We start from the raw sequence: 13,468 nt of genomic DNA on the forward strand, positions 1-13,468 counted from the left end.
CTGATGGACAGTGACTGTGAAGGGGTATGTGGAGGGAACTTGATGAAGGGGGGAGCCTAATAAACATAATGTTCTTCATGGAATTGTAGATTAATGATACCAAAATAAATAAATAAATAAATAAATAAAAATAAAAATAAAGTAAAAAAAAAATCTGTCCTGTCCACTTTAACTACTTCCAGGCTTTGCTCATCTTGGAATACATAATATACATATACATATACATATACATATACATACATACATGGTGATTTAGGCGAGGCTTGCAATGGTCTCTGCTCCACCTGAGGTCATCTGGGACAGTTTCAAGGCTGTGGACTTGACTTATCAGAAGGCTCTCTCACAATTGTAGCATTTGATGCTGGAGGTTGGCTCACACCTCAGCTGATGCTGTCAGCTCAGATGCACTCATGGACTTCTCATGTGGCCTGGGCTTCCTCACAATATGCCAGCTAAGTGCCAAGGCATGTTCTTGGAAATGAGCCAGCATCACTTTCAGTAAATTATATTTATAGATGCAGCCACAAAGGCTGGCTGAATTTCAAAAGGGAAAGGAAATAGGTTCTAGGTGGGGGTTTGGCAAAGTTCTGGAAGAGCATGTGGGTCACAAAATATTGCCCTGGTCACTTTTGGAGACCACAGTCTGCCAGAGTCATAATCTCACAACCCATGACTTCATTTTTACCTCATTCTACTTTTGTATTAGTCATTTTCATACTTGTCTAATCTCCCCTACCACAATAAACTTCTAGATGACAGGGAGAGTCTTATCTAATTTTTGAATCATCTGTAGTATCTTGAAAATGGTTGAGTTAAATACAGTTTTGGCCCTAGATTGTGAGCTAATTTCATGAATATAACATCCTTTTAATAAAGATGCACTAAACTGAAAATCTAATTGGAAGAAGAAGGGGAAATACCTTCTCTTCACTGTTTATTTCTGGGAGAGCTCCAGGTTTCAAGTTAGAGCCTCGAATGAGCTTTGACATTCTAGCCAACTTCTAAAATTATTCTTCCAGCATTTTTCAGTCTTTCTGCTACTATGCGCTACTCAGTACTTTAAGCCACCTCATCTACATCTATCAGGAATATCATTCTCCCTTGACATCTGACATTGTTTTAGCATATTCAACAAGAACATGAATCTACATGTAAATGCTTTTTCTTCTCAAATAGACTGCAAGTCCATTGAGGACAGACAGCAAACCATTCTATCTTTTTCCTCCTACGTATTTCTAATGTCCAGAACAATATATGTAATAGGTGTCCAATAAATTATTGACTAAATAAATATATTCTACTCTAATAGCGTCATTTCTTATTTGTATTTCTTATTTATAGCTGGTTCTCCATATGAATCAGAGAAGACACAGGGAAGCAACATTAAATTATACTTTTATTACAAGTTTTCTAAAATGAACTAGTTTTGCAATTGGCAGTGGGGACATAACAGTCTGCTTTAGATTGTGCTTTATCAGATTTAAATACAAACGACAATGAATTACTACCTCCATACAGTAATTTAGGAGTTATTTGTCTAATAGTGTTATAAATATTGAAGATTTAAATATTTTGTCTAAATTACCCCAAAATGGTTTTAGTCTAAAACTTATTCAAAGCTGAAGATGAAAACCAAATATCCGTAGATCCAAGAGAGATTAGGTTAAGCTTTTAGAACCTTGACACCTCAAAAATCTTGATCCTTAACCTACGACTTCCTTCCTGCGTAACCCCTAACTTCTTTAAACTGAATTTTCCTCAGTTTTGTGAAAGGGACACTGTTTCTATTGTCAGTCAAAGAATTCTTAAAAATTAAAACTAAAGGTAATATAGTCCGGCTAAAAAAGGTTACGCTTTGGAATATTTCTCTTTATAGTAGGTATATAGAAAAACACAGGAAAACTGAGCAAAATGGTCCTTTGAGGAAGATTGTGTTTTTCTACTAAGAATGTGTCATTTTAGACAAAATAGAATTTTTTGCATGATTTGTAATATTTCTATTCACTGAGTACCCAATTTGAACTCTACTCTGTATTGAATGTGAAAGTAGCATAGATAGATATAAACAGGATACAAATAGCACATTACCAAATTTCTAAAGTTTGCTTCAATAAAGCAAAGTATTTTTATTTTATTGTGATATTTTATCCCATACTTTATTATGGGAGTACTTGATTTGGAAAGGGTCATTTAAATGCTCCTTTCCTGCAAGGTAATTCAAAATGCTGACCCATGTTTCAGGAGTGATAGAGAGTAAGAAGGTTAAGATACAGAAGACACATTTCATGGCTCAAATTGGAGAAGCTGTAACACGAAACCAGAAAGTGACTTGTAAGGTGTAGAGTTAGAAATTTAGAGGGATCTAAACTTAACTGAAATATCTAGTTTTCCCACATCATTTTGTGCTTAGACTTAAGAAAATTTTTAATTCAAGAAACCAAAAATCTGAAAAAAAGACAGTTTTTTTCCCTAGTTCAATACACAACATTAATAACCAGTCTCATGAAATTTTACTGATTTATGCAAGTGGCACCTTTAAATTACATGATTTATGAGGTTTGACACAGGAAGGAGGTGTTAAGGTGTTATAGGGGTGTGAATATTATAGAAATGTTAAATCAATACACTAACACATGCAAGGAAGATGTGACTCATGCATCTACTGCTGTGGCCGTAACAGCCTATACATTGATTCTGAAAGACATCACCAGTTGCCAGCATAAGTGGAAAGGGCTTTCCAGGGCCCCAGTGCTTCCCCTGTCATTTCTGAGAAAAGCAGTGTCATGGCACACAAATGGTAGATAGCAGAGCCCCTGCAGCACCAAGCCATGTAAAGCCACCCAGTTTGCTGCTGTTCAGTTATGCTTCCAGTACTAAGTTTAATTTCAGAAAAGGAGAGTGGGCTGGTGATCTCTGCAACTCCCCAGGACCTGACACTGGGAAGTTCCCTCTGTCAAAGTTAAAGTGCTCCTTAAACACCACAAATAGACATCATACTTCAGTGGGGACTTTTAGAAGTAAGACCAATTAACCATGGGCTGAAATCTCCCAAATTTCTCCAGATAACCAAAGTCAAGTAAAAACATTACTATATCACTGCAAGAGCAATTAAGGGAAAAAAAGATACTGTGTCTAAGTAGACCACATATCAATTTCATTTTAACTAAAATTTCTTAATACCATGCTAAAAGATCATACACCAAGAGATTTGCATTTCATAGGACCTAATATTTAAGGAAATTAAGTAAAATATCCTGAAAAATACAAATAAGGAATAATATAGTTTTGCTATGGTGTTTAGTGAAACATTTTTCACAGTGGCTGGAAAGCAGCACCAGAGATTATAAAAGGCAAATATTGGTAGTCACAGGACTTTGAATAAAGAAAAAGAAAATTAATGAAAGTGACATACATCAAACAGACTGAGCAGTAATGTTGAAGTAATCTATACATAGCTGTAAATTCAAGCTAAAGAACTTTTCCTGGGCATAAACAGTTAAAGAGAAAGAGTGGAGACTTAAAAAAAATCTGGATAATGACCTAGTTCTACAACTCAGATCTAAACAAAAATGTAACACTATTTTACTTTCAAAAGTAAAAGGGACTTGTCGATTCCTGTATTGATAAATGATTCCCTTGGCTATTCCATGTATTCCATATTAAACTGTCTTCATCAATCCCAACATTTAGAGGATTACAGGCTTCTCAGGTTATATAATGCAGGAAGGAGAAAGGAGAGAAAGGCAGGTGTTCCTTTCTATGGTAGTTTTCTTAAAAGGGAATAGTATTTCTTCAAGGAGTATCATCAAGCAAAGGTGTTGGTGAGGACATCCTCATGCTGCTGCAGGTGAATGGTGCCGATTCCTACAGCAGGTACTGGCAAAGGGGGTCGGCTCACAAGCCGGAGCTGTCATTAGAGTGAAAAGAAAGAAAATGGCAGAGACATGATCAGGGATCTGCTTAGTTCTCCCAAGGAAGAACCTGTATTTCTCTTAGTTTGTTTAATCATAAATCACGCTTTGGGGGAAAAAATGAGTTATATAGACTAAATTAGAGGGAGATACATGTCTCAACTAAAAACTATATTCCAGACATGATAAGGTGAGAAATTCTTGAATTTGTTCTATTCTTCTCCAACTATTAGTTGGTTTTGGCTGTAGAGTTTTCTGAATGAGAGCTGTTTGCATGTAAAAATGATTTAGGCCTAGCAAAAACCAGTATCAAATGAGAAAACGGGGTCCTAATCTAGGCAGAATAGATAAACAGAAGTACATTTGCTCTTCTCATTCTTTTCCCTTCCTACAGCATAATCACAAAGAATTTGGCCCTTGATGGATAAAAGCTGTGTGGACAGGCCTAGAACAAGGGTTACTGTGTGTGTCTACTTCCATATTGTAAAATAAACCTGTTCATCACCCTGCTCCCCCAGGGCTTGGCTATTGACCTTTAAGACAGGAATCCTGGGCAGAATAGTGGGAAAGGTAACTGACAGGTAAGGACTATTACTGTTTTTTAAGTATAATTACTGTTTTTTCCTGATGATACTAGTATATATACATATATAGCTTGACGGACAACACTTCATTCTGAAAGATAGCCTAAAACTAGATTTTATATTTTAGTCTGTCTTTAAAAGAATGGAACTGACAAATAGCAGATCAACCTATTCATTGGCACTCCAGGAGAAACAACACTCATACACAAAACACTACAAGACAGAATAGGCAATTACCTTGCAGGCCAGTTGCTTTTCAAACCTTGGAGAAACAAAACACCATGGACCCATGTTCTGAGGCTCCTCCTGACTCCAAATAAAATCTATAAAAGAAGAAAGTTCATTTCAGCACCCCAAGTGAACATACACAACACACACACATGAATGCATACCATATATATATATATATATATATATATATATATATATACACATACACATAGATAGATTACATACACATATACACATACATGTATGTATGTATTTCCTAAAGTAAATATATGCCTTTCCTATGTGGCACGGTGGTGTTTTTTTTTTTTGCTTGACAATTGCATAGTCACATATCCACTACCACAGTCCTGATACAGAACAATTCTATCAACTCCCCCAAATTCCCTCATCCTGACCCTTTGAAGTCAACTCCCTTCCCCAAGCCCAACCTCTGGCAACCACTAATCTTTTCTCTCTTCCTATAGTTTTGTCTTTTCCAGAATGTAAGATAGCTGGAATCATACAGTGATTGCCTTTTGGGTCTGGCTTCCTTGAACTAGCAAAATGCATGTGTGGTTTTGCCTGTAGCAACAGTTCACTCTCATTTATTGTTGAGTTGTACAATGAGGTAAGGCTGTACCACAGACTGTTTATTCATTTACCTGTTGAAGGACATTTTGGTTGTTTCCAGTTTGGAATAATTCTGAATGAAGCTGCCATAAACATTCATGTACATATTTTTCTGTGAACATGTTTTTACTTAACTTGGTAAATTCCTCAGAGTGGGACTGTTGGGTCACACAGTAACTCCACAGGTAATCTTGTAAGAAACTGACAAGCTGTTTTCCAGAATGCCTGTACCCATTCTCACCTGCAGTGAATGGGGGTTCTGCTTCCTCATCAGCACTTGATATTGCCAATCTGGTATTTTAATTTCAGCCATTCCAATAGGTGTGTAGCCTTATCACTTCTTGGCTTAATTTGCATTTCCCTTATCACTTCTCATGTTGAGCATCTTCTCATATGGTTATTTGCCATCATGTTCTTTGCTAAGTGGCTGCTCATGACTTTTGCACACTTTTAAAAACTGGATTATTTTCTTACTTTTGAGTTTTCAGAGTTCTTTAAACATTCTGGCTAGTCCTTGGTCAAATACCTATTTGCGAAAAATCCTCTCCTATTCTGTGGTTTGTCTTCTTATTTTCGTTGCAGTGTGCTTCATGAAGCACAAGTTTTTTATTTTGATAAGGTCCAATTATGCTATCAGGAAACGTGCTTTTGGTTTTCTAAGAACGTTTTGCCTAACCCAGGGTCACAAAGGGTTTCTCCTGTTTTTTTCCAGAAGCTTCATAGCTTTACATTTATATTTAGGTCTATAACCAATTTTTAGTTAATTTCTGTATAAGGCATAGGTAGACATCTAAATATTCCAGCCCCCTTTGTTGAAAAAGCTTGTCTTTTACAGTTTTACTGGATTTATCATAAATGAAGTACAACCTTGACTACCTCCAATCTCCCAAGAAATGAGACGTCTTAATGAGAGGAGAGACTGAAAGGGACATCAAAACAGGCTTGGAGATGCTGGCTCTAGCGGTACTGTTTCCTTCTCCAGACTCCACGAGATTCAGCTCCCAAGTAACAGTCACTGCCCCATACCCTCTTCATCTGAGATCATGTGAATAGGTTTCAGTATCTGAAAACCAGAGAACCCAAACAGAACATCCCCTTACCTTTAATGTGTTTGTACTTGCTCATCTCTTGTTGTAAGGAATCCAGTGGGAAAGGGCAGAGTTCCTCTATTCGGATGATGGCAAAGTCATGCTTCTTAGCTTCCAAAGATTCTCTTTGCTTTAGCAGGGCATAGAAATGTTTGCCAGAGCAGAACACTAAACTCTTAACACTGTTGGGAGAGAAGGGACCATGAGGTAGGAGAGAAATATCTTAAAGTAAGAACTGTGTCAGAAGAGAAGGGAGGCCATGTAGATTTAAATGCTTCACCACTGCAGTGGTGGGGGTCTCTACTTGGGTTCAGTCATATACTACATCCTGCCAAGCCTTCTTTAGCAACATATGCCCCAAAGTTCACCCTTCCATGCTTCCTTGAACACCTAACCCACTGACTGAAAGGACTTAGATCAGTATAAAATAGCTTTAGGTAACTCTGGGTTCCTTAACATGAACCAGTTTTCCCACTAATTAAAATTCTACTACAGAGTATGAAAATAGAGATACACATCAAATTACTGTTTTGGATCCACAGCTGAATCACCAATGACTGTTTTGAATGTTGTTCCTGGTGCCATTTCTTGAAGAGTTGACACAGCTGCCTAAAGAGTGGGGGGGGAAAGCCACAAATCTATCAACCAATAGAAAGGAGCTGAAGATACTTTTACTTATAAAGGATCTTTACCAAGAAATATAATCAATTCTTGTGTAAGACTGTAAGGAAACATATGTACTAAAAAATACAGTATTTTTCCCGAAAATTTCAGTTCTGTATACTTCAGAATAAAGTTACTTTTCTGAGCTTATATAAGATTGCCTTTTGTCTGGTGCCATGACAAAATTTTAGAATCAAAACTTCAGTTTGATCACACAACTTTATTGTGCTTTAATTTTTTTGGAATCAGAAATGTTTTATAGAATCTATATTGTGAACCAAAATAGCTAAGTTAGTAGGGCAATGATTTTGGTCTTTAGAATTCTGACTGTAATTTATAAGTGAAACCTAATCAGTCAAAATAAGTAGGAAAAATGCATGGATATTTCTGTTGTGAAAATAAAGTTCATTAATGAGTTCAATTTAAATAATAGTTGCAAAGAACTTAGAAAACTGATGAAGTCAAGTTGGGGATTTATCTCTTACACTATCATCTAGTTAGTGTTCCTATGGTCCAGTTCCAAATGGGAATATGGCATGTTGACTAGGCTACTGAGGGGCAGCCACCTTGATGTTGGGATATTGTGATACAACCTGAAAAATTAATATTAACTATTCAGCTATTCTTTCTTTTTCTATCATTAATCTACAATTACATGAGGAACATTATGTTTACTAGACTCCCCCCATCACCAAGTCCCCCCCACAAACCCCATTATAGTCACTGTCCATCAGCAGAGTAAGATGTTGTAGAATCACTACTTGTCTTCTCTGTGTTGCACAGCCCTCCCCGTGCCTCCCCCCTCATTATACATGCTAATCGTAATGCCCCCTTTCTTTTTTCCCCCCACCTTATCCCTCCCTTCCCACCCATCCTCCCCAGTCCCTTTCCCTTTGGTAACTGTTAGTCCATTCTTGGGTTCTGTGATTCTGCTGCTGTTTTGTTCCTTCAGGTTTTCTTTGTTCTTATACACCACATATGAGTGAAAACATTTGGTATTTGTCTTTCTCCACCTGGCTTATTTCACTGAGCATAATACCCTCTAGTTCCATCCATGTTGTTGCAAATGGTAGGATTTGTTTTCTTCTTATAGCTGAATAATATTACATTGTGTATATGTACCACATCTTCTTTATCCATTCATCTACTGATGGACACTTAGGTTGCTTGCATTTCTTGGCTATTGTAAATAGTGCTGCGATAAACATAGGGGTGCATCTGCCTTTTCAAACTGGGCTGCTGCATTCTTAGGGTAAATTCCTAGAAGTGGAATTCCTGGGTCAAATGGTGTTTCTATTTTGAGCTTTTTGAGGAACCTCCATACTGCTTTCCACAATGGTTGAACTAGTTTACATTCCCACCAGCAGTGTAGGAGGGTTCCCCTTTCTCCACAACCTCGCCAACATTTGTTGTTGTTTGTCTTTTAGATGGTGGCCATCCTTACTGGTGTGAGGTGATATCTCCTTGTGGTTTTAATTTGCATTTCTCTGATGACTAGCGATGTGGAGCATCTTTTCATGTGTCTGTTGGCCATCTGAATTTCTTCTTTGGAGAACTGTCTGTTCAGCTCCTCTGCCCATTTTTTTAATTGGATTGTTTGCTTTCTGTTTGTTGAGGTGTGAAAGTTCTTTATATATTTTGGATGTCAACCCTTTATCAGATCTGTCATTTATGAACATATTCTCCCATACTGTAGGATGCCTTTTTCTTCTATTGATGGTGTCCTTTGCTGTACAGAAGCTTTTCAGCTTGATTCATTTTTGCTTTTGTTTCCCTTGCCTAGGGAGATATGCTCATGATGAAGCTGCTCATGTTTATGTCCAAGAGATTTTTGCTTATTTTTTTTTAAGAGTTTTATGGTTTCATGACTTACATTCAGGTCTTTGATCCATTTTGAATTTACTTTTGTGTACGGGGTTAGACAGTTTCATTCTCTTGCATGTAGCTGTCCAGTTTTGCCAACACCAACTGTTGAAGAGGCTGTCATTTCCCCCATTGTATGTCCATTGCTCCTTTATCATATATTAACTGACCGTATGTGTTTGTATTAATATCTGGAGTCTCTATTCTGTTCCACTGGTCTGTGGGTCTGTTCTTGTGCCAGTACCAAATTGTCTTGATTACTGTGGCTTTGTAGTAGAGCTTGAAGTTGGGAAGCAAGATGCCCCCTACTTTATTCTTCCTTCTCAGGTTGCTTTTGGGTATCTGGGGTCTTTGGTGATTCCATATGAATTTTAAAACTACTTGTTCCAGTTCATTGAAGAATGTTGTTGGTATTTTGATAGGCATTGCATTGAATCTGTACATTGCTTTAGGCAGGATGGCCATTATGATGATGTTAATTCTTCCTAGCCAAGAGCATTGGATGAGTTTCCATTTGTTAGTGTCCTCTTTAATTTCTCTTAAGAGTGTCTTGTAGTTTTCAGGGTATAGGTCTTTCACTTCCTAGGTTAGGATTATTCCTAGGTATTTAATTCTTTTTGATGCTATTGTGAATTGAATTGTTTTCCTGATTTCTCTTTCTGTTAGTTCATCGTTAGTGTATAGGAAAGCCACAGATTTCTGTGTCTTAATTTTGTATCCTGCAACTTTGCTGAATTCAGATATTAGTTCTACTAGTTTTGGAATGGAATCTTTAGGGTTTTTTATGTACAATATGATGTTATCTGCAAATAGTGACAGTTTGACTTCTTCTTTACCAATCTGAATGCCTTGTATTTCTTTGTTTTGTCTGATTGCTGTGGCTAGGACCTACAGTACTATGTTGAATAACAGTGGGGAGAGTGGGCATCTGTGTCTTGTTCACGATCTTAGAGGAAAAGCTTTCAGCTTCTTGCTGGTAAGTATGATGTTAGCTGTGGGTTTGTCGTATATGGCCTTTATTGTGTTGAGGTACTTGCCTTGTATACCCATTTTATTGAGCTTTTATCATGAATGGATGTTGAATTTTGTCAAATGCTTTTTCAGCATCTATGGAGATGATCATGTGGTTTTTGTCCTTCCATTTGTTGATGTGGTGGATGGTGTTGATGGATTTTTGAATGTTGCACCATCCTTGCATCCCTGAGATGAATCTCACTTGGTTGTGGTGTATGATCCTCTTCATGAATTTTTTAATTCAGTTTGCTAATATTTTGTTGAGTATTTTTGCATCTATGTTCATCAGGGATATTGGTCTGTAATTTTCTTTTTTTGTGGGGTCCTTGCCTGGTTTTGTTATTAGAGTGATGCTGCCTTCATAGAATGAGTCTGGAAGTATTCCCTCCTCTTCTATTTTTTGGAAAACTTTAAGGAGAATGGTATTATGTCTTCTCTGTATGTCTGATAAAATTCAGTGGTGAATCCATCTGATCCAGGTGTTTTGTTCTTGGAAAGTTTTTTGATTACTGATTCAATTTCTTTGTTGGTAATTGGTCTGTTTAGATTTTCTGTTTCTTCCTTGGTCAGTCTTGGAAGGTTGTATTTTTCTAGGAAGTTGTCCATTTCTTCTAGGTTTTGTAGCTTGTTGGCATAAAGATTTTCATAGTATTGTCTAATAATTTTTTGTATTTCTGTGGGCTCCATCATAATTTTCCTTTCTCATTTATGATTCTGTTGATGTGTGTAGATTCTCTTTTTCTATTAATAAGTCTGGCTAGGGGCTTGTCTATTTTGTGTATTTTTTCAAAGAACCAGCTCATGGTTTCATTGATTTTTTTCTATTGTTTTATTCTTCTCAATTTTATTTATTTCTTCTCTGATCTTTATTATGTCCCTCCTTCTGCTGAACTTGGGCCTCATTTGGTCTTCTTTCTCCAGTTTCAATAATTGTGACTTTAGACTATTCATTTGGGATTGTTCTTCCTTCTTTAAAAAGGCCTGGATTGCTATATACATTCTCTTAGAACTGCCTTCACTGCATCCCACAGAAGTTGGGGCTTTGTGGTGTTGTTGTCATTTGTGTCCATGTATTGCTTGATCTCTGTTTTAATTTGGACATTGATCCATTATTTAGAAGCATGTTGTTAAGCCTCCATGTGTTTGTGAGCCTTTTTGTTTTCTTTGTACAATTTATTTCTAGTTTTATACCTTTGTAGTCTGAGAAGTTGGTTGGTAGAATACAATCTTTTTGAGTTTACTGAGGCTCTTTCTGTGGCCTAGTATGTGGTCTGTTCTGGAAAATGTTCCATGTGCACTTGAGAGGAATGTGTATCCTGCTGCTTTTGGGTGTAGAGTTCTGTAGATGTCTGTTAGGTCCATCTGCCCTAGTGTGTTGTTCAGGGCCTCTGTGTCCTTACTTATTTTCTGCCCAGTGGATCTGTCCTTTGTAGTGAGTGGTGTGTTGAAGTGTCTTATACCAAATGCATTGCCTTCTATTTCCTCCTTTAATTCTGTTAGTATTTGTTTCACATATGTTGGTGCTCCTGTATTGGGTGCATATATATATTTATAATGGTTATATCCTCTGGTTAGACTGACCCCTTTATCATTATGTAATGTCCTTCTTTATCTCATGTTACATTCTTTGTTTTGAAGTCTATTTTGTCTGATACTAGTATTGCAATACCTGCTTTTTTCTCCCTATTGTTTGCATGAAATATCTTTTTCCATCCCTTGACTTTTAGTCTATGTATGTCTTTGGGTTTGAGGTGAGTCTCTTCTAAACAGCATACAGATGGATCTTGCTTTTTTATCGATTCTGTTACTCTGTGTCTTTTGATTGGTGCATTCAGTCCATTTATATTTAGGGTGATTATTGAAAGATATGTACTTATTGCCATTGCAGGCTTTAGATTCATGGTTACCAAAGGTTCAAGGGTAGCTTCTTTACTATCTAGCCATCTAACTTAACTCTCTTATTAAGCTATTATAAACACAGTGTGATTATTCTTTATTTCTCTCCCTTCTTATTCCTCCTCCTCCTCCTCCATTCTTATATGTTAGATTTTCTATTCTGTACTATTTTGTGTTTCCTTTGACTGCTTTTGTGAGTAGTTGATTTTACTTTTTGCCTTTAGTTAGTATTTGGTTGGTCTGCTTTCTTTGGTGTGATTTTATTTTCTCTGGTGACATCTATTTAGCCTTAGGAGTGCTTCCATCTAGAGCAGTCCTTTTAAAATATCCTGTAGAGGTGGTTTGTGGGAGGCAAATCCCCTCAACTTTTGCTTGTATGGGAATTGTTTAATCTCTCCTCCATATTTAAATGATAATCGTGCTGGATACAGTATTCTTGGTTCAAGGCCCTTCTCTTTCCTTGCATTAAATATATCATGCCATTCTCTTCTGGCCTATAAGGTTTCTGTTGAGAAGTCTGATGATAGCCTGACGAGTTTTCTTTGTTGGTTACCTCTTTTGGTTTCTCTGGCTGTCTTTAAAGCTCTGTCCTTGTCCTTGATCTTTGCCATTTTAATTATCATATGTCTTGGTGTTGTCCTCCTTGGGTCCCTTGTGTTGGGAGTTCCTTGGGCCTCCATGATCTGAAAGACTATTTCCTCCCCCAGTTTGGGGAAGTTTTCAGTAATTATTTCTTCAAAGGCACCTTCTATCCCTTTTTCTCTCTCTTCTTCTTCTGGTACTCCTATAATGTGAATATTGTTCTGTTTGGATTGGTCACACAGTTCTCTTAATATTCTTTCATTCCTGGAGATCCTTTTCTCTCTCTCTGCCTCAGCTTCTCTGTATTCCTGTTCTCTGATTTCTATTCCATTAACAACCTCTTGCACCTCATCCTGTCTGCTCTTAAGTCCTTCCAGAATTGTTTTATTTCTGTATTCTCCCTCCTAACTTGCTCCTTTAGCTCTTGCACATTTCTCTGCTGGTCCATCAGAATGGTTATGACCTTTATTTTTAATTATTTTTCAGGAAGATTGGTTAAATCTATCTCCCGAGGCCCTCTCTCAGGGGTTGTCTGGGTAACTCAGGACTGGGCCAAATTCTTCTGCCTTTTCATGGTGATAGAGGTAGCTGTAGGCAGGTAGCTCATGTGTCAGCTGGGAGAACAAAGTCCTTTCCTGTTTGCTGGTCACCTTGCCCTTCTCTGCTGCCTGTGTCAGTTACCTGCACTCCTGGAGCAGACTCCGGGTTAATCCCCTAAGCTGCCATGGGTGGGTTCGCCATCAAGGCCCAGAGCCCTGCAGAGAGTGGCAGGTGCACTGGGTGTGCTCTCCTGTGAGAGCGGCACCCATTCACACCCTGTCCTGGTTTCTTCCGCCTGCGCCAGGCAGCTACGTGCTGGCAGTGGCCTATGGGTCTGGCCCAGGTGGCTGCATGCCAGGAGGAGATTCTGGGCAGCTGCTGGGGATGCGACTGCTCCCGGGCCACTCCACCACTCTCGCTGGCTCATGCACCTGCTCCTGGGCCACTCCACAGCCGCCGCTCTCAGGCCATTGTACCACTGTGTCGG

At 37.9% G+C, this 13,468-nt stretch overlaps 1 protein-coding gene across 1 annotated transcript in view; it reads right to left on the reverse strand.

Annotated features, from left to right (window-relative positions):
* Positions 1-1,383: 1,383 nt before the first annotated feature.
* Positions 1,384-13,468, reverse strand: part of DHTKD1 (dehydrogenase E1 and transketolase domain containing 1) — a 72,197-nt gene continuing 60,112 nt past the window's right edge. Inside the window, exons 14-17 of the mRNA XM_036908096.2 lie at positions 6,950-7,032; positions 6,436-6,605; positions 4,733-4,818; positions 1,384-3,907 (exon numbers count right to left, since the gene is read on the reverse strand). Coding sequence (XP_036763991.1) covers positions 3,806-3,907; positions 4,733-4,818; positions 6,436-6,605; positions 6,950-7,032 — 441 coding nt within the window. The 3' untranslated portion in view covers positions 1,384-3,805. The remainder of the gene's footprint in view (positions 3,908-4,732; positions 4,819-6,435; positions 6,606-6,949; positions 7,033-13,468) is intronic.

Source organism: Manis pentadactyla, chromosome 3, assembly GCF_030020395.1.
Source record: "Manis pentadactyla isolate mManPen7 chromosome 3, mManPen7.hap1, whole genome shotgun sequence".
NCBI classification, from domain to species: domain Eukaryota; kingdom Metazoa; phylum Chordata; class Mammalia; order Pholidota; family Manidae; genus Manis; species Manis pentadactyla.